At 34.8% G+C, this 19,251-nt stretch overlaps 1 protein-coding gene across 3 annotated transcripts in view; it reads left to right on the top strand.

Moving 5' to 3' along the window:
* The window catches only part of SMAP1 (small ArfGAP 1), a 185,645-nt gene that overhangs the window by 38,764 nt on the left and 127,630 nt on the right, over positions 1–19,251 (top strand). For 2 of the 3 annotated variants that reach the window (XM_032864421.1, XM_032864422.1), the window contains exon 2: positions 5,678–5,811. In XM_032864421.1, the coding sequence (XP_032720312.1) occupies positions 5,678–5,811 (134 nt within the window). Of the gene's footprint in view, positions 1–5,677; positions 5,812–17,695; positions 17,817–19,251 lie in introns of those variants that run through there. The other variant, XM_032864423.1, reaches the window with a different exon arrangement.

The following is a 19,251-nucleotide window of genomic DNA, read 5'->3' as shown; positions in this document are numbered from 1 at the left end:
TCAGGTGCTCTGCTCAGCAGGGAGCCTGCTTCCCCTCTCTCTCTGCCTGCTTCTCTGCCTACTTGTGATCTCAGTCTGTCAAATAAAAAAATAAAATATTAAAAAAAAAGAATAATTTAGAATCTCGCTGTTTTAAATGTGCTTTATAGATGGCAACATGGACGTCATTGGTTGCTTGTTAGGAATGCAGGATCTCAGGTGCCTCTGAAGGGCTACAGAATGAGAATCTCTAATATCCCTAGGGTTACATATGCTCATTAGCGTTTGAGAGATACTGATCTTTGTCTGCTTTCTTTCTTTAATTTTTCTTAGTTTGAGATTTAGCTCTAAAATAATTAAACCCTCCAGCAATTTACCTTTTTGTATCTATTTGTTACCTTAGATTTTTGTGTGAACTTCAGAACAGATTGCTGGAAGTATCATATATAAATGATGGAAAGTAACTGGGGGAGGCAGCTCTAGCCTAGAGCAGTCATGGGAGTCCTCTGTGAGTAGGTAGCATGTGAACTGAGGCCAGTACAACAAAGTAAGCCAGGCATATGAAGACCTAAGGAAGAAACATTTGGTGCAGAGACAGCAACATATGCAAAGGCAAGAAGGCAGGAAAGGGCATATATAGTAATATAGATCAGCTTATGCTAAAATTGTTTACTCCATGTTATAATTAAGATTTTTTGCCTGTTGATAAATGCAGATTATTCATTTTCACATTGTATGGTGAGGTAATCATATTAGTGAAAATTTAAGTTATTTCCGGTCACTTTAGGAATCCATGCTGCTATAAATACTCTGGTACATGCTTCTTAAATACAAGTATGAGTTTCTTTGTAGTATTTTTCAGCCATAGTTGACCAGGACCCAGAGAAAAAGCATTTTACAGCATGCCTTGATTTTTGTGTGTACATACATCTATATACATACATATGTATATTACTGATTTTTTAAAAGATTTATTTATTTATTTTAGAGAGAAAGCAAGTGTGTGCATGAGTGTGCTCGTGTGGGGGTAGAGGGCAGCGATAGTCCCAAGCAGACTCCTTGTTGAGCTCGGAGCCTGATATGTGGAACTTGATCTCATGACCCTGAGATAAGCACTAGAGCACAAAACAAGAGTAGGCCACTCAACTGACTGTGCCACCTAGGCACCCCTTACATTACTGATTTTTTAAAAAGAGTTCAATAAAACTATTTTTGCCCCTTGTGTGATGTATCATTATCTTTTTTCTTTCTCTTTTAAAGATAAATACTTGTAGAGATTAAATTAATGAGTTGTGATTGCCATTTAAAATAACTGCTGTAAGGTATGTTATATGTGAGTGTGTATGTGTACCTAGATATGTCATATTACATATATAAATTGGTCAATCTGTGTGTGTGTGTATGAATAGATTGCCTGATGGAAGGGTTTATTCATCTAGAACTTAACTAGATTTCACCAAATTGTTTTTAAAATGGCTATACATATTTATATTGGTCTTGGCCTTCAGAGTCTGGGAACTTTGGTTTTTACCTTTGTGTTTGTGGTGTTTTAATAGCATTTACTTAGCACAGAGTTGGTAAATATTTACCAGTAGTTTAGTGAATAAAAATGAGGATTTCATACCAATACTTGAATGACTACCATGTTGAGCAGCTATTATTTTATCAATTTTAGGTAAATTTTACAAGGCTAATTTTATAGAGTGGATAACCCAATTGTAATTCTGGTTACGCTTTTAAAAGTTTATTTTTGAAGTTCCCTAACTATAGTGGTTAAGAGGTGATAGCTATTCCAAAGAAAGATGCGTTGACAAATTTGCATTATTATTTCAATTGGTAAAAAAACAATTGGGGCTAACATTTCCCATAAGTGATAGCAGTGTGTAAAGCTGTGTAAAATCTGAACATCACTTATTATATCTAGCTTTTTGTTAAATCGTAATGTCCATGTTTTTATTACTGCTAGTATTATTCTTGTATATTGCTTTTATACATTTGATCCCTTTATTATCTTTGGTTATGGTAAAAATGCACCACTCTATTTGGTGCTACAACTTTTTATCTGCATGGACCGTTTACTGTTGCATTGTGCAAATGATGCTTTCTTGCTTTTTTTTTTTTTAAGATTTTATTTATTAGTTATTTGAGGGAGTGAGAGAAGGAGAGCCAAGGGAGAGCAACAAGCAGACTCTATGCTGAGTGCGGAGCCTGATGCAAGTTTAATCCCTTCACTCCAAGACCATGACCCAAGCTGAAATCAAGAGTTAGATGCTCCACTGACTGAGCCACCCAGGCACCCCACAAATGATGCTCTCTAATTAATTCATTTAGTCATAACATTTGGTGCATCAGAAAATTGTGCTGTAGAGAAAAGTTTCCATTTGTATTTAGCTGTGTGTCTAACATGCTCTGAGGGGAATCATTCTATTTTAAGAACAGAAATGAAGCCACACTTGGAGAGTGTTGAAAATCTCTTCCCATCAAACTTTGGATTCACCACCCTTTTGGGAATTGTTTCTGAGGAAAGTTTTAAGATACAGTTGTTTTGCAGATCAGTGTAAAAACTTTAGTTCTAAAGTAGGAACATACTGTATTTTGATATTCAGAATTTCATAAGATGACAATAACTTGTACTTAAGTAGTGCTCTAAAACTATCAAAGTATTTTCTGTACAAGACTCACCTAAGTAATGAGGCAGCCAATCCTGAGTCCACTTAAAATATGAGAACCTTGTTGCTCAGTTTGTTATTAGTGCAGGGTAATTCATGCAGTTCATTGAGGTCAGAGTTGTTTGACAATACAGGTCTTTTGGTCTCTAAATCATTTCTATGCTGGTCGCAATCATTAAATAGAACATGTCCCAGATGTTTGTCAGTTTATAGGTGTCATTTCTCAAACTTAAAAGCAGCATATTTTGGTATAAATTGTATATGCATGAACTACTTCCTAAAGAATTTTGGAGAGGAATGTGTTTGGTTTTACTGCATTGTAATTACTGGCTTCAGTGTTATTTTGTAGATTAAATCTCTCCTTGAGATAAAAAGGATGTACTTAAAATAGAAGTCTAATAAATGTTTTAAAAAGCTTGGTTTTTATTGATATCCCATACTATGTAAGTTTTTGTTTTCATAATCAGGTGATTTATAAAAGTCCATTAGGTATAAGCTTCTGAATAGTTGACATAATTATCAGATATTATGTTTATTTTTCCAATTTTACTTTGATTATACAAGCAATATATGAAAATAATCATAAGAATATTTAAAATTACATTTTTCACAGAGGTGGAACAAGCAGTCCTAAAATTTGTGTGGAACTGGAAAAGACCCCGAATAGCCAGGGGAATGTTGAAAAAGAAAACCAAAGCTGGGGCTATCACAATGCCTGACTTCAAGCTATATTACAAAGCTGCGATCATCAAGACAGCGTGGTACTAGCTCAAAAACAAACAGATAGATCGGTGGGACAGAATAGAGAGCCCAGAAATAGACCCTTCACTCTGTGGTCAGCTTATCTTCAACAAAGCAGGAAAGACTATCCAATAGAAAGAAGACAGTCTCTCCACTAAATTGTGCTGGGAAAATTGGACAGACACATTTAGAAGAATGAAACTGGACCATTCTCTTATACCATACACAAAGATAAACTTAAAATGAATGAAAGACCTAAATGTGAGACAGGAATCCATCAAAACTCCTAAAGATCACAGGCAGCAACCTCTTTGACCTTGGCCACAGCAGCTTCTTACAGATACATCTCTAAAGGCAAGGGAAACTAAAGCAAAAATGAACTGTTGGGATTTAAGATAAAAGGCTTCTGCATGGCAAAGGACACAGTCAACAAAACTAAAAGGCAACCTATGCAATGGGAAAAGATATTTGCAAATGACATATCAGATAAAGGGCTGTTATCCAAGGTCTATAAACAACTTAATCAAACTCACCACCCAAAAAACAAATAATCCAGTCAGGAAATGGGCAGAAGACATGAACCGACACTTTGCCAAAGGAGACATCCAAATGGTCAACAGACACATGAAAAAATGCTCCACGTCATTTGCCGTCAGGGAAATACAAATCAAAACCACAATGAGATATCACCTTCCATCAGTTAGAATGGCTAAAATTCACGAGACAGGGAACAACAGATGTTGGTGAAGATGCGGAGAAAGGGGAACCCTCTTACACTGTTAGTAGGAATGCAAGCTGGTATAGCCAGTCTGGAAAACAGTATGGAGGTTCCTCAAGAAGTTAAAAATACAGCTACCTTACAAGCCAATAATTGCATTACTGGGTGTTTACCCCAAAGATACAGATGTAGTGAAAAGAAGGAGCACCTGCACCCCAGTGTTCATAGCAGCAGTGTCCACAATAGCCAAGTTGTGGAAGGAGCTGAGATGCCCTTCAGTAGACGAATGGATAAAGAAGATGTGGTTCATATATACAATGGAATATTACTCAGCTATCAGAAAGGATGAATACCTAGTATTTACATCGACATGGTTGGAACTGGAGGGAATTATGCTAAGTGAAACAAGTCAATCAGTGGAAGACAATTACTCTCATACATGTTTTTTATGGTTTCACTCATGTGTGGAATATAAGGAATAGTGCAGAGGATCATAGAAAGTGAGGGAAGACTGGATGGGAGGAAATCAGAAAGGGAGACAAACCATGGGAGACTCTTGACTCCAGGAAACAGAGTTATGGAAAGGGAGATGGGTGGAGAGATGGAGTAGCTGGGAAATAGGCATTAGGCAGGGCATGCGATGTGATGAGCACTGGGTGTTATACTCAACTGGTGAATCTTTGAACACTACATCAAAAACTAATGATGTACTATATGTTGGCTAATGGAATTTAAATTTAAAAAAGGATATTTAAAATTATTAAGAAAATACATTCAAAGACATAAAGAATAGTACAGCTAAGGCTTTGTAGTCTTTTATCTTTATGTGAGTTTCTCTACCATGTTTTTCAGAATTTTTAAACAATGATCCAAAGAACTAACATTTTATACCACACCATAGTTTATCTATAACTTTTCTTAATTCAGGGTTATAGTTGGGATTTATTCATGTTGTTATAAGGCTTCTTGAGACAGACTTTAACTGTTTCTCAGTCTTCCTAACATTTAGTTGATTAAAAAATTTCTTTTCCAATGTGTTGAATCTAAAATGGAGATTATTGTAGTTTTAAAGGGCTTTTCCCCTACTAGTGAGCTCGTACATGTTTTTTATGTTTATTGGTTATACATTTCTTCTTTGAATTACCCATTCATATCTTTTTGTACATTTTTCTTTTAGGTTGGTTGTGTGTTTCTTACTAATGTCTTCATTTCATTAAAAACTCTATGATTTATATTTGTTGGTAATCTTTTAAGGAACACCTTACACATTTAATGAAGAACTTTTTACTGTTGCATATTACTGTTCCTGGTTCAAAAATGCCAAGTGAAAACACTGTTCACATAAATTAGTTTTAAATTCTTAGATAGGTTTGGGAAAGTTTCTAGAAAAGCAAAATTAGTAAATTCATTTAAGTTTTTGAAGGTTGATTTATAAGCTTGCTGTTGGTGCCATTTGAAATTCTGTAAGGCTCCATTATAATTGTGTAAAAAATCAGAATGCTGCTTAAAAGCTGCCATAATATTTACTTTAGTTTTTAATATTTATCTTTGTTTTTTTCTCCTTGATTAGGTCCTCGATGGGCTTCCTGGAATATTGGTGTATTTATTTGCATCAGATGTGCTGGAATCCATAGAAATCTTGGGGTTCATATATCCAGGGTCAAGTCAGTCAACCTAGACCAATGGACGCCAGAACAGATACAGGTAAACATTTCCTTATTGAGAGATTATTTACAACATTTAAAATGAATTTAAAGTCTTTAACCCTTCTTGCATCTAACATTGAAATGGATTATATTGAAATGGCAGGTGCCGCATATGAAATTTGGGTGTTACCCAAAGAACACAGAAATTGGCGTGCATAGGGTGAAGTAAGGGTGAAAGAATAGAATATAATGTTGGGGGGAGTGGGTCATAAATAAATAAAGATTTGGATAAAGAAAGTAAAACTTCTGTGTTAAAGATACATTTATGCCAAAGTAAATTCTAGATAGAGTCAAGATTTAAATAAAAAAAAAAAAACTCAGAAATACTTGAAAAAAATAGCCAAGAGATCTTCAGGCTATAAAGTCAAGCATAGCTATTTTAGTTCACTCTTAAATAAGTTTTTGAGGATTTTGCTGGCTAGGACATAAAAGGAAATATGGCACTTTATGTATTTTCCTAATCCTTGAGGAGAAAATTTACTTGTTTTATCAAGGAAGTAGAGCTTTTTGAACATTGCATATAAGGCTCTGTTCTTGATAATATCTCTATAGTAACTGTGGTAACAGATTTCATAATGTTGTTTAAGTTGTCTTCAAGAAAATGTGATACAGTGTAGCTTGAAAATGTAACTTGGTGTTTGTAATGGCTTATGGAGGTACAACACATTCAAGACCCAAGGTGTATTGCCTTTTTAATGGTTCATTTCCCCTAAGGACAAAACATGAAATCCTTGGACAATTCAGTTTTCCAGAAATAATATTTTTCTGAGCTAGCCTGTTAAAAGGAATTGAATAAAGGTTTATTTGAGGTGGGCAGCTGTTTTTTTCCTTATACCTGAGAGCAGAGTTTCCCAGTCAGAGGGCTGCAGCTGGAATCACTGGTTTTCTGCAGAATAGGTAATAGTTACACAGCAAGATACTGAATTATTAAAAATGGCAGGCTTTAGAAAACAACTGTTAAGTAATATACAGTCTTCGAAATTGTATTCGAACATCATTTATATGGTTCCAGCTGTCATCTTTTTGAAATAAGAATTACTATTTTGGAATGCAAGACTTTTGATGAGTAATTATCACCAGAGGGTGCTCTGTATGACTATATACCACAGAGCTCCTCCTTTCAGTGTTCTGTGATGAGAAATAAGGTTAGGATGCGCTCACTTAAAAATTAAATGAATAGACAATGAAGTTTTATTTTTAAAAAAAGTATAGGAAAAAAGTGTGAAGAAACTTAATCACACAGACAGATGAGTAAGCCATCCAGTATTTTTATGATGGGCCTTGTAAGTACTTGCAAGCAAAGCCAAAGTTGTTCTTTAAAAAATCACTCTGGGACTGATATGCAATATAAATGAGTAAGTAATTGGTGAAGGCCCCAAGGTTCCATTCTATAAAGTACAACCTTTATTTTAACCTAGAAAATTTCAAGGCAACTGATTGTAAAAACGCAGTAGAACAAAGTGATTTACAAAGTTGTCTTTAGATGGTCAGACAGCCAGAGTAAGACCTAGGTACTCCTGGCAGGATACTTAATCTCAGGGTACCTCAGTTTCTTCATTTATGAAATGGGAATAGTAAGAATGTCTTCTTCTATGCATTGCTGTGAAGATAGAATAAGTTAATGTGGGGAAAGCATTTAAAACAGTACATGGCACATTTTAAATACCCGATGTTAGCTTACCAGTTATTAGTAATATTAGTCCATTTATTCATTGTTTAAAACCTTAAATATTGCTGCCTTGAGTATCTTTCTAATCTTAAGCAATGTGGCTTCCTAGTAAATCTGTGATGAATTGGTAACTAAGTGTACTACTGAGTTAATAAACAGATTGATTCATTATGTGGTATTGACTATTAATTACTTTTTGAGGATGTTTGTGAAATAGAATTAATTCATTTTTAGTAATATTGGATGTTAAGGCATTTTGAGATGATTCAGTAAACATATCAGTTGTCTATTGAGTTGCCTGTTACTCAGATTTAAACATATCCTTTTCCCTGTCATGGTAGGTATGTTTGATATAATCCAACTCTATTTATACCTGCGCATTTTATTTTTTACTTAAAAAAAATCAAAGTGTAATTACAGAGACCAAAATTTACAGATGTGAGTTTTATGTGTTTTGGCAAATGTCTGTACTGTGTCACCAACACCCCAATGAAGATACACAGAGCATTTTTATCATCCTAGAAAATTTCGTTGTGCCAATTTATAATCAGGTTCTCTAGGGGCAACCACTACACTGATGTCTGTACACATAGGTTGCTGTACATTGAGATTTTTATTTCTTGGAGCTTGTTCTTATTAACTCTGACTCTTCATTCAGATTAGGAAGAGTGACGATCACAGTGTAATTTAGTGTTCTTATTCATATGACATTTTGTAAGAATTTCTTGGATATTTAAAAAAAAAAAGCTCAGGAGGCATTTATTTGCCAAAGGAAAGTATTTTACTGCATAAACTTCTACCCTATGTCTTCCCTTACCACCAACACCAACAGTTCATGAAAATCATGTTTTTAATTTGCAAAGATGATACTTAGTTTTGGGTAGTTTTATATATTTTTAGATCTTTAATAGCTAATGTGGAAACATGATTTAATCTCTGAACCCAGCTGTTAAATAAAAATATTCTTCTTTTGTGTGTCTCCATAAAATGTAACTACTTAAGTTTTGCCGCAGAGCTTCTTATCAACTGACATATATACGCCATATTTATATCAATTATTTGTATACATGTTTTGAGTGTGTGAATCAAGTTTCAGGGCATCTGCCATATCACAATTGGGTTAGAATTGCTTTATGCTTATTTTTCAAAGAAAATTTATCAGAACTTACTTTGATTTTTATTATCATGGAAACAGAGTTACTCACCTTACATTTTAACCAAAAATCTTTTTTTAAATGTGGTTCATGGTTAGATTAAATGTCTTTTGGCCTGGTGGTGCGTATTAAGGAGGGCACATATTGCATGGAGCATTAGGTGTGGTGCATAATCAGTGTATCTGGAACACGGAAAAAAAAATCTTTTGTCTTAGGCTTACTCTCAGGCACTTTTCTGAAATTTTTAGTAAGGATCACTTTGTACTTATATAAAAACTAAAATTTTTTTTTATTTTGTACTGGTTCATTAACCCCAAGTATTGAGTACCATTTTTCTCCATTATTTAAAAATTTTTAATAATTCAGTTTTCATTGTCTGTACTGAAGGAGTTAAAATGAAAAATACCTTATTTTTACTGCAGAGGAATATTACTTGTGTCTTCAAGTTTCTTAGCTTACTTTGTGCAGAGTCTTGTAAATTGTGCCATCTAATAAAACATCTTAGTGAGATTTTGTCCCTATTGCAAAGTATACTCCATGTTTTTGGTATTTATCTTGATAACTTTTGGACCATTTTTAATACTTTACTAACTATAAATCTTTTAGTAATCTTCTTTCACAGGTTCTTTGTTTACTACTGACTAGTGTCATTTATTGGATGTGGTAGTTAGTATTTTCTTGGGAACACCAAGGCCACACAACTGAGATTTATTCATTATAAAATATATCGTGGGGAATTTTACATTTGAAACTGCCCAATTTCCACAGGCCTATGATTTATCCTTAGTGAACTTGCCTGCAACATTTTATAGGCATTTTTACTCCCTCTGTTAATATCTTTACCATTTTTACTTTAGCTTTGACTATATTTTGGCTAGAAGGAAAGGTCTTTAGACCCAACTCTTCTCACATTCTTACTTTCTGTTAAAACAAAAGAATAGAAGTTTGCTTTCTTCCCATTCCCCCCAAACCCTGCTTTGACTTCAGCGTTTTGTTCTCTTGTTTAGGGGCAGAATGGAAGGGGGTGGCTGCTAGTATCTCTGCCTTTATTTTCATCTGCAGCTTTCCTTCCTGCTTTCCCACCTAATTAAAGAAATTATATTCATTTGGAGGCACATTTAAATTCTTTCTTCTTCTTTGAAATGCATTACTCACATGCTTCTGCCATTAAAAAAAAAGTCTTCCTAATACCATCTTTCCCTCAACAAATAGCTCTTGACTCTGCTGTATTTATTCATTTGTTTGCTTATTCAGCCACTGAACACTTACTAAGTACTCACAGTGTGCCAGTCTCTAGTCTAGTGACTAGCTCTTGTCTCCCTTTAGCGGTTGAATTTCTTGAACAAGATCTTTACCCACTATTTCATTTCTTTACCTTACTTCTGCTGAGTTAACTCTTTTCTGTTCCCATCATTCTGCTGAGTTTGCACTCATAAAGAATACTAGTTACCCCTGATGGCCAAATCCAACTCTTCTCCTCCTCCTCCTTGGTCTTCCTGCTTCACTTGACACCATCCCGGCCTTCTTGAAGGTTTTTCTTTGTGAAAGAAGCTAAAGTTACTCACCAGGTCTTCTATTTGGTTTATTTAGTCTCTGTTTTATTTTGTTTTGTTTTTACTATTTCTTTTCTTGCTTTTTCCCCCTAGTGGAGATTTTCTAGTTTAGTCTTTACCCCTGTTGTTCTTTAGTCTCTCTACATAGGAGAACTCACTTACCCTCATGGATTCAGTTATTTTTTTGTGCAGATGGTTTCCCCTGTCTGTCCAATAGTGGCTTCTACAGTGAATTTCAGTTCTTTTTTAGATTGCCTATTTAGAGACCTTTGCTGTTTGTGGACTTACCGATCTTAAGAAACCTTGAATATCCTTGGCATGAAGTAATTGATAGTTTGCCCTAGCACCCATTTTAATTGTATATTCTTTGAGGCTGGAGTTAGTCAATCTGGTTGGTTCCATAGCACTGGAATTTCAACATGGCTTTACATATCTGTTCATCTTTGTATATTCAGTAATTCGTGTGAAGTAATTAAAACTCATTGCTTTATGAAAAATACTTCACTACGAAACAGAGAAAGCTGGATATTAATGTAATGATAGAAGTTAACAGAAAGGAATAGATATGACGGGGCATGGATTTTTTTTTCTATTTGCCAGATAACATTATGCATTTGAGTAAAATTAAGAATAGAATATCGGGCGTGCCTGGGTGGCTCAGTCAGTTGGGTGTCTGCCTTGGCTCAGGTCGTGATCCCAGGGTCCTGGGATTGGCCCCACATCGGGCTTCCTGCTCAGCAGGAAGCCTGCTTCTCCCTCTCCTGCTTCCCCTGCTTGTGTTCCCTCTCTCTCTATCTCTCTTTCTCTGTCAAACGAGTAAATAAAATCTTTAAAGAAAAGAAAGAATAGAATATCAAAATTAACTGTTGCTCTTTAGCAGTATCAATAAAACCTCTTAATGTTTCATATGGAAAGAGGAAAAAATGATTTAAGTTATTAATATGTAGCCTTTGTAAATGTAAGATTAATAGATGCCACTAATCTGCAACTTGACACACTTAAAATTTAATTATCTGGTGGTCCATACTGGCTTCTTAGTTATGCCATTGTTCAAGTTAATCTTAAAAGCTTGTGGTGTCCTGTGGTTCTTACCTCTTTCTTTTGTGTGCCTCATTATGCCATCAGTTCTTAATTCTTTTGTTGCTTCTGTTGCTTTCCATTCTCATTTCTCCTACCATGTCCATGGCTTTAGCTTATTCCTGATCTTCCTGTCACTGACCCCTCTCCATCACTTTTACATACCACATTCAGAATAATCTTTCTGGAACACTGTTTTGGTCATTTGACTTCTCTTCTAAGAAATTTGTATTGGTTCTCCTCTGAGAATCATAAAAGTTTTATTTTCCTTAAATTGGTAATCACACACCTCTGCCATCTGACTTCATCCTGTGTCTTTGACCTTCCTCCAGATGCTTGACAATAGATCTCTTTGCTGTATAGAGCCAGCTGTTCCTGTTGAATTATTCTGGCAGTGAGTTCTTGCTGTTTGTTTTGGTTGTGCGGTTGTCTGTTGTTGGAAGTATCTTCTGAATATTCCTTTTTTCAAACCAAACCCTTCCCATTCTTTAAAACCCAGTTAAAGCCATACTTTAATAAACCTTCAAAATATAGGTTGTGCCTAATTATTTACTACCACATATTGTTATTTACCGTTGTGCATGTCTGTTAATTATAACCTTCCAGTAATTAGTAACTTTACCTGATGTGCATTTGTAGTCCTTGTGTTGGTTACCACAGTGGTGGGAACACAGTATGTCCTTAATTTATCATTGGCACACGAAGAACAGTCTTTGGTTTGATATAATTCTGTGAGATAATGTTTCCTATATTTAGCAATGAACGGGGAGAATGAAGAAAATGAAAAAAAAAAATCAAGCATATGCCCCCAATTTGTCCTATATTATTTATACAGTATCTTTTTTCATTTCTTTACCTCTCTCCTTTTCTTCCCATGTTCCTATATATGTTTAAATTCCCCAAATACAGGAGCCATAGGAGTATAACTTAAGCTAGTGTGTGGAGGTTCCAAGGAAATATATGCAGGTACTAGATAGGTAGTACTTTCTAGCATTTCAAACCATCCAGAACTGAAATTGATTGCCTTGGAAAGTAATGAGTTTGCCATTACTTGAGTGGTTTGTGCAAAGGCTGGACAACCACTTGGAAATCTATAGCTGGGATTTAAGCATTGAATGGGCCGATGAGGAATAGTTTAAATGACTCTGAAGTCTCTTCCGTTTTTGAGATTTTTTGATTTTATGTTCAGTCCTCTTTGGTTACCACAGCAATTCAAAAACCATTTCATCTTATTATTTGCATTTGAATAAGAATGGTATGTTACAGTTAGAGATGTTACTCAATTTTTTCCTAAAAGATTCCACCTTATGGTGGAATTCCTGCACTCTGGATAAATCATAAGAATGTGACAGTATTCTCAGCTTAAATCTGAAAGACAAGTTCTAAAAATGTTTTGAACATTTTTACTCTTTATGTTCTTTTATAAGGAAAAAAATCACTGACTAGATGAATATAGATTTCTATTTAAACTTTGTTATTCTTAGAAATACCTGTGTAAGTAACTTGGTAGTTTTAGTTTAATTAGCAATAGTTGTATCATACTATTGACCTACTTGTCTTAATATAAACTTCTGATCTTTCTTAGAAAAAAAAAATTGTCCTTAGGAAGCTAAAATTACAGGTTTTCACTAATACTCATCAGTAAGCTTTATTGTATTCTATGACCTCCGTTTGAATTCCTGATCAGCCCAGATACAGGGAGAAGAGGCAAAAGAGAATTGATAGATAATTTAAATATTTCTCTGTTGCTAAACAAGTAATTAAATTATAGGTACTTATATTGGTGGTCATGTTGTGCCCATTTTCACTATTAAAGTTGGGATGTAAAGGATTATAAAAGATAGGGCATGAAAGTGACTAAATATATGGAGGAAGTTTTCTCCCCCTTGATCTTGACATAGTATATTTCAGATAAAATTATGATACATATTATTCTTTAAAAACATATTAAGTTTGTGAAATAAAATTTCAGTGATAGAACTACAGCATTCCTGTGAGGAATCTCTGCCATCCTTAGAAAATAGAAAACTGGAACTAGGATATTGATAGGCAGTTGAAACTTATATTTAACTCAAATTATCCAGATGTACAGGTTTGTTTTAATTTATCACACCATTTTTAAATTGTTAAGGGAAGGTGAGATAAGTTACTACGATTTCCATGGAGTTCTGAAGAGGAGAAAGATGCATTCATTATTAAGATAAATTTTACCTGTTTTTATTTTTGTTAATGAGACTACTTAATGAAAATTTAAAAGGATACAGTTGGCTCAGATTATCCTTTCGTCACACAGCAGTGGTGTACCTGTAAGATAGTTATACCTTGCTGTGTAGCTACTGCAGCCTTCTTTTGCTTAATGTTTGCATGGTATTTCTTCTTTCACGCTTTTGTGTTTAACTGATTTATGTCATTAAGTATAAATAGGTTTCTTTTAGACGAGAAATGCCTTTAGTATGCTCTTTCAGTATGTAGTTTCAATTTTTTTTAAAATTTCAGTGACTTTTTGAAATCAGTTTTCAGTATTCTGTCTCCTTGTTTGAGCTTTCTTCTTCAGAGTCACTCTTACATGTAAGTTGGATTTTCATTGTCTAACTCCAATATTTGTCACTTAATCTTGGATCCTTTTTATTACTTTTTTAAAATTAAAAACTTTAAGGTTTTCTTGTCTCTCCAGTTTTTATAGGCCATTATTTGTTCTGTTTGTTTTTCTCATGTTCCATTTTATTTCCTATTCATTTCTGAAGTATTTTTCCTTTTATTTCTAATTCTTTCTTGAGTTTTCATTTTAACTCTGAATATTTCTAATTTCTTTCTTAAATTACATTTTATTTTTAAATAATCTCTATACCCAACATTTGGCTTGAATTTAAAACCCTGAAATCAAGAGACACAGTCTCCACTGACTGAGCCAGCAGGTGGCCCCAAATATTTCTAATTTCTTTTTTTTTTTCCCCAAAGATTTTATTTATTTATTTGGCAGACAGAGACCACAAGTAGGCAGAGAGACAGGCAGAGAGAGAGGAAGGGAAGCAGGCTCCTGGCCAAGCAGAGAGCCTGATGTGGGCCTCGATCCCAAGACCCTGGGATCATGACCTGAGCTGAAGGCAGAGGCTTTAAACCACCCAGGTGCCCCAATATTTCTAATATCTGATTTAGTTGTTCTTCCGTAACTTCACCAGGCTTTTAACTCATTTAACACGTTCTTTCATATCATGCATATATTTTTTGGCTTGTTTTAAATTAGTAGGTGTTCAGTTTTGATCTGTTTTCTGAGCATATTTGTTGTAGAGTGGTTTCATTGTAGAGATGTTATTCTGGTTCTTATTCTCTTCTAAAACTTTGTATGAGATTGGACCTTGATTCTTTTCTGTTGATCATTTTTATGTGGTATTAGTTTTCTTTACTTTTAAAAGGAATTGAGGGGCGCCTGGGTGGCTCAGAGGGTTAAGCCTCTGCCTTCGGCTCAGGTCATGATCCCAGGGTCCTGGGATCGAGCCCCGCGTCGGGCTCTCTGCTCAGCAGAGAGCCTGCTTCCCTTCCTCTCTCTCTCTCTGCCTGCCTCTCTGCCTGCTTGTGATCTCTGTCTGTCAAATACATAAACAAAATCTTTAAAAAAATAAAAAATAAAAAATAAATAAAAGGAATTGATATTTAAGATAGCTTTTCTACCAGCACAGACCCCTCCCTTCAGTGGTTTTTGTGTTAGTGTTTAAAAATAAGGCCTTTTGTTTTCTGAGATTATTTTTGCTCTGTTCCTTTTCCCACTTTGTACCTTCTCTTTCTTTATTTTCTTTCTTTCTTTTTTTGAGGGGGTTGGCTACTGCTGGAGTTTTGAATCCTTTCCCAGGACTTCCTCCTCAGGGTGGGGCCTGGTCCTAGAAAGGAAGTTTGGTGGTTCTGTTACGAGAATTCATAGATAGGGGCTAGATTATTTTACCCCATTTCAAGCTTATTGTAGACTGTATGTATTTGCTGTTGGATTGGGTAAATGTGCTTTTTTTTTCAGTTTCATGTGCTTTCTTTAGATTGGTTCACTGTAATTTCCAGTTTTTATCTCTTTACTATTTTAGTGTTTTGTTTTCAGATCTGCCTGGTCCCCCATTAGTTGCAGATGTCATGCAGGTCAGTGGTTGTTAGTGCCTCATCTCTACCTCATAGCATTTTGGGGTTTGTGGGGATACTTGATCGCCAAAAATTTTTGTTGTAAATATTGACCATGGGGTTTTGGTTTTTCTATTTAGTGATTCTATTTTTTTTTTTTTTTTTTTTTTGTGAGAAGCTTTTGGGAGCTTTGAAAACTATCACCGCTATTAAAGAATTCCTGACAAGCAGTATTTTGTAGAATAAAATTTCATTTAAGAAAGGTTAATTTGAAGAGCTCCATGATTTAACCACATCTGACCTGTATGTGTTAGAATATTATTTACTCTCTCAAGGTTTTGACCCTTAGATAAATTTTCATAGTGCTTAATAGAACCAGGGACATAAGCTTTCAGCACACAATTCTTGGTACACATTTATTCAAGAAAACCCGCAGTCATATAACTTCTTGCTTATTTTGTGGAAGGAGTACTCATTATGAATTCTATCAGGCAGACAAAATTTCTCAAATCATGGCCAAATGTACAAACTTTTAAAGGTGATTGAGATTCAGCTTCTGCCAACTCCTTGCCAGGATCATTGACTTGTCCTCAAAGAAGATCAGATCAAGGAGCTGCTTGTAGTGTTGGGTTTATGTATTGCCTATATATGCAGAGTGAGGTGAGGAAAGACATGTGATACTGTCTAATGAAATTTAATCTGTGAAGTTCAGTAAGACATTTGCATTTTTAAGCAATCCATCTGAGAAAAAGTTGCATGTATTCTGAATGTGAAGGTGTAAGATTATGCCCTTTATTTTCCTCTTGATTTTTAAATTGTTTTTAAGGTTGAAAAGTCAGTGATCGTTTTTAGAATTCTCTTTTACTAGTAACTGACTATAGCTCTTGAGTCAAAGCAGTGAACAAAATGGTAAGATATTACTTAGTGGAAGTCTTTGTTCATTTAACTCTCTTCATCTGTACTGCCTAATCTAGATGGAACTGAGAGAGTTCAACTAAAGGAATACTAAACTATTGAAGACGAAAACTTTTATCTCCATATAGAGTGCTGTATTTGGTAGGAAGTTGTTATGTGGCAATGAATGGATACCTGTATGAGTAGATCATCTGGAAACATGATTATTAATTTCATTGCATATAATATTTTAGAGGTGTGGTCACTGCTCTTCCCTGCTTTGCGTGAATGTAAGAATGGTAGAGGATAGCAGGTGTAGTGAAAGGCTGGGACTTTGTAGACCTGGATTCCAGTTTTGGCTTTGTTAACTAAATGTTTGGGTAATCTTCAGGAAGTTACTTCGTAGTGGCTCCGTTATCTTTAAAAAAAAAAAAGAAAGAAAGAAAGAAAGAAAGAAATCACCAGTATCTAGTGCTATGGTAAGTTCTCAATATATTTTAAGGATGTCTCATTACTATTTTTATAGTGACCTTTATTTGCTTATGAATTTCTAGAAGCACAATACAGTGTACACAGGGCCTTCTAAGCAGAAAGATGAAGAAAGCATGTCGCATTTGAGAAAGAGGTAGTTTTCTGTGACCAGAGTATTGGGTGCAGTTATGTGTCACAGGAGATGAAGGTGAAAGTTGCAATGGGGGATTGGTTTGGTCTTGATCCTATCAGTGATGGGGTTGGTGGGGATAGGGACAGAACAGGGAATGTTGTCTTAAATGTTATAAGTTGAAGAGTGGTATTTAGTGTTATGTTCCTTTTAAGAACCTAATTCTGACAGTCTTGTTCCTGCAATGGCCTAAGCAGTGGGTGACTAGATCTGGAACTAAAGTGGCGGCAGTAGGGTTTGATTACCAGGGGGAGGTTATAACAAATATTAAAGAGTTACAATCACTAAGCTTTCTGACAGAAGAGGGGGGAGTCCAGGATGACTCCTGAGATGAGCCTTAAGCACCTAGGATGAAAGTAGTGGTTTATTCCTAGACTTCAAATGGCATGGATTTCATAGTAAATACAGATTACAAAAGAGTGTGAAGTAAAGCTTTTCCAACTTTGTTGTAATAGTGTTTAATTTTACTATTTTAAAAGATACGTTCTCTGAATTTGTAACAACTAGCAAATGCTGCAACAGATAAATCAGTTTCTGAGAATATCTAAAAATTGTGAAAAATAGAACTGGTACCTCTAATTCCAGATCATCATTTAGGATTTTTAATTTTTAAATATGCGTGGTTTACTTATTTTGTTTTTTAAAATAACAATTAAAACAGAAAGAGAATAATTCCCCAAGAACACAATTTTATGAAAACTGAAGGAATGGACTCTGTATTAAATATTTACAAAGAGTTCCTGAGACCAAAAACAGTGGCCCTTCTTTTCCAGCAGCTGGAATCCAAAAGATCTTGAAACCAGTCCTGAAAAGCTTGCTCCTATGCAAGAAATCCTGGTGGCTTTTGAGAGGAAGATAGAGAACTATTCTGGAAAATTTCAAGTGGTAGTAGAGGTGAGTCACTGACATGAAGAATTTGTCCAGGGACTACAAATACTCATTTTCTCTTTTTCATTAACATTTAAAAAATATATACCCTCAGGTAAGGCAGTTTGACAATCTTATCTTTGTGTTCTAAAAATTTTAATGAATAGAAAATAGTAGAATAAGTAGTATTCCCTCATCCACATAAAAATAAATTTGTTGAAATTTTAAGAAGGAAAAACAGATACATTCAGTGATGTAACTTCTGCAACAGTTGTTTTTTTAAGAAGATGACCATGCTGGGAAAAGATGTTATAAATGCCGTATTTATACTTTGTATTTTGAGTGTAAGATATACTTGGATGGAATTTTTAAAAATATATTAATTCGATTTGATTCATTACCTCTTTGATCACTAGAACACTGTGTTCTCCTAGTAGGAGTGGAGGATACCAGTGAGGAGGAAGTCTCCTTGTTCTGATTCACATGCTGCTTGAATATGGTAGCTAAGCTTCCTCTGGAGAGTATTGTTCAGATACAATGCAGGATTAATACGCCTCTCTTAATTATCTTATTGTTTTGGGGAAATGAGAAATACATGGACATGGCACAAACTTCAAAGGGTACAAAAGGTGCAAAGTGAATAGTCTTCCTCCCATCTCTATCCCTCAGACATCCAGTTTTCCTCCACAGAAACAACCATATTTATTAGTTTCTTGTATACTTTTCCTGAAGTATTTTGTGCATATATACAAACATATATGTAGTATATATTTTTAGCTGTTTTCATATCCTTACACAATAGTCTTTGACCTTGTAGGTGAGATTCCCTCACACATCTATTCCTCAGAAAATTGGGTAGAAGAATTTTGATTTATATAGTTTTATCTTTCTTCCTCCAGATTTAGTGTAGACATGTAGCACCTTTCTATTACATACTAACATGTAAGATTCTATTGATTATTTTAGTATTTTACATTTTTGCCATTGGGAATTTAGAAGGTCTAATTGCCACATTATAACTTAATCGTTTACAGCAGCAATTAGTGATCTCAGTCCTTTATTTTGTAGCTGCTATTCTTTTTCCCACCTACTCCATTTTTTAAAATAGCCAGTAAACTCCAAAGGTCAAGTCAGTACACACAAAAAATTTCGAAAACTGTACAGGTAGTTTCCTGAAATAATACATTAATATGAATTCTAGCTTAACTATAAATGGCTGTTGACCAGGCACTACTTAGTGTCTGAGAGAGAAAATGCAGGAAACATTATGGAACAGATAGGAGGTAGGTACTGAGAAAAGAGAGAGTGCACAAGATGACAGAGAGGGGAGGTCCAAGGAGCCATAGTTCTTAAACATAGCCACTGAACCTAGACTAGACTGTAGTTTTAGTTGAGCTAACACAGGTAGAAGTTATACCCTGAAGTAATTATATCACTTAGTTGGAGTCCACAAAGAACTCTG

The sequence above is a fragment of the Lontra canadensis genome, unplaced genomic scaffold (assembly GCF_010015895.1).
Source record: "Lontra canadensis isolate GAN:19392208 unplaced genomic scaffold, GSC_riverotter_1.0 scaffold27, whole genome shotgun sequence".
NCBI classification, from domain to species: Eukaryota; Metazoa; Chordata; class Mammalia; order Carnivora; family Mustelidae; genus Lontra; species Lontra canadensis.
The sequence above is the reverse complement of the archived record's forward strand: the minus strand, read 5'-3'. Positions and strand labels throughout refer to the sequence as shown.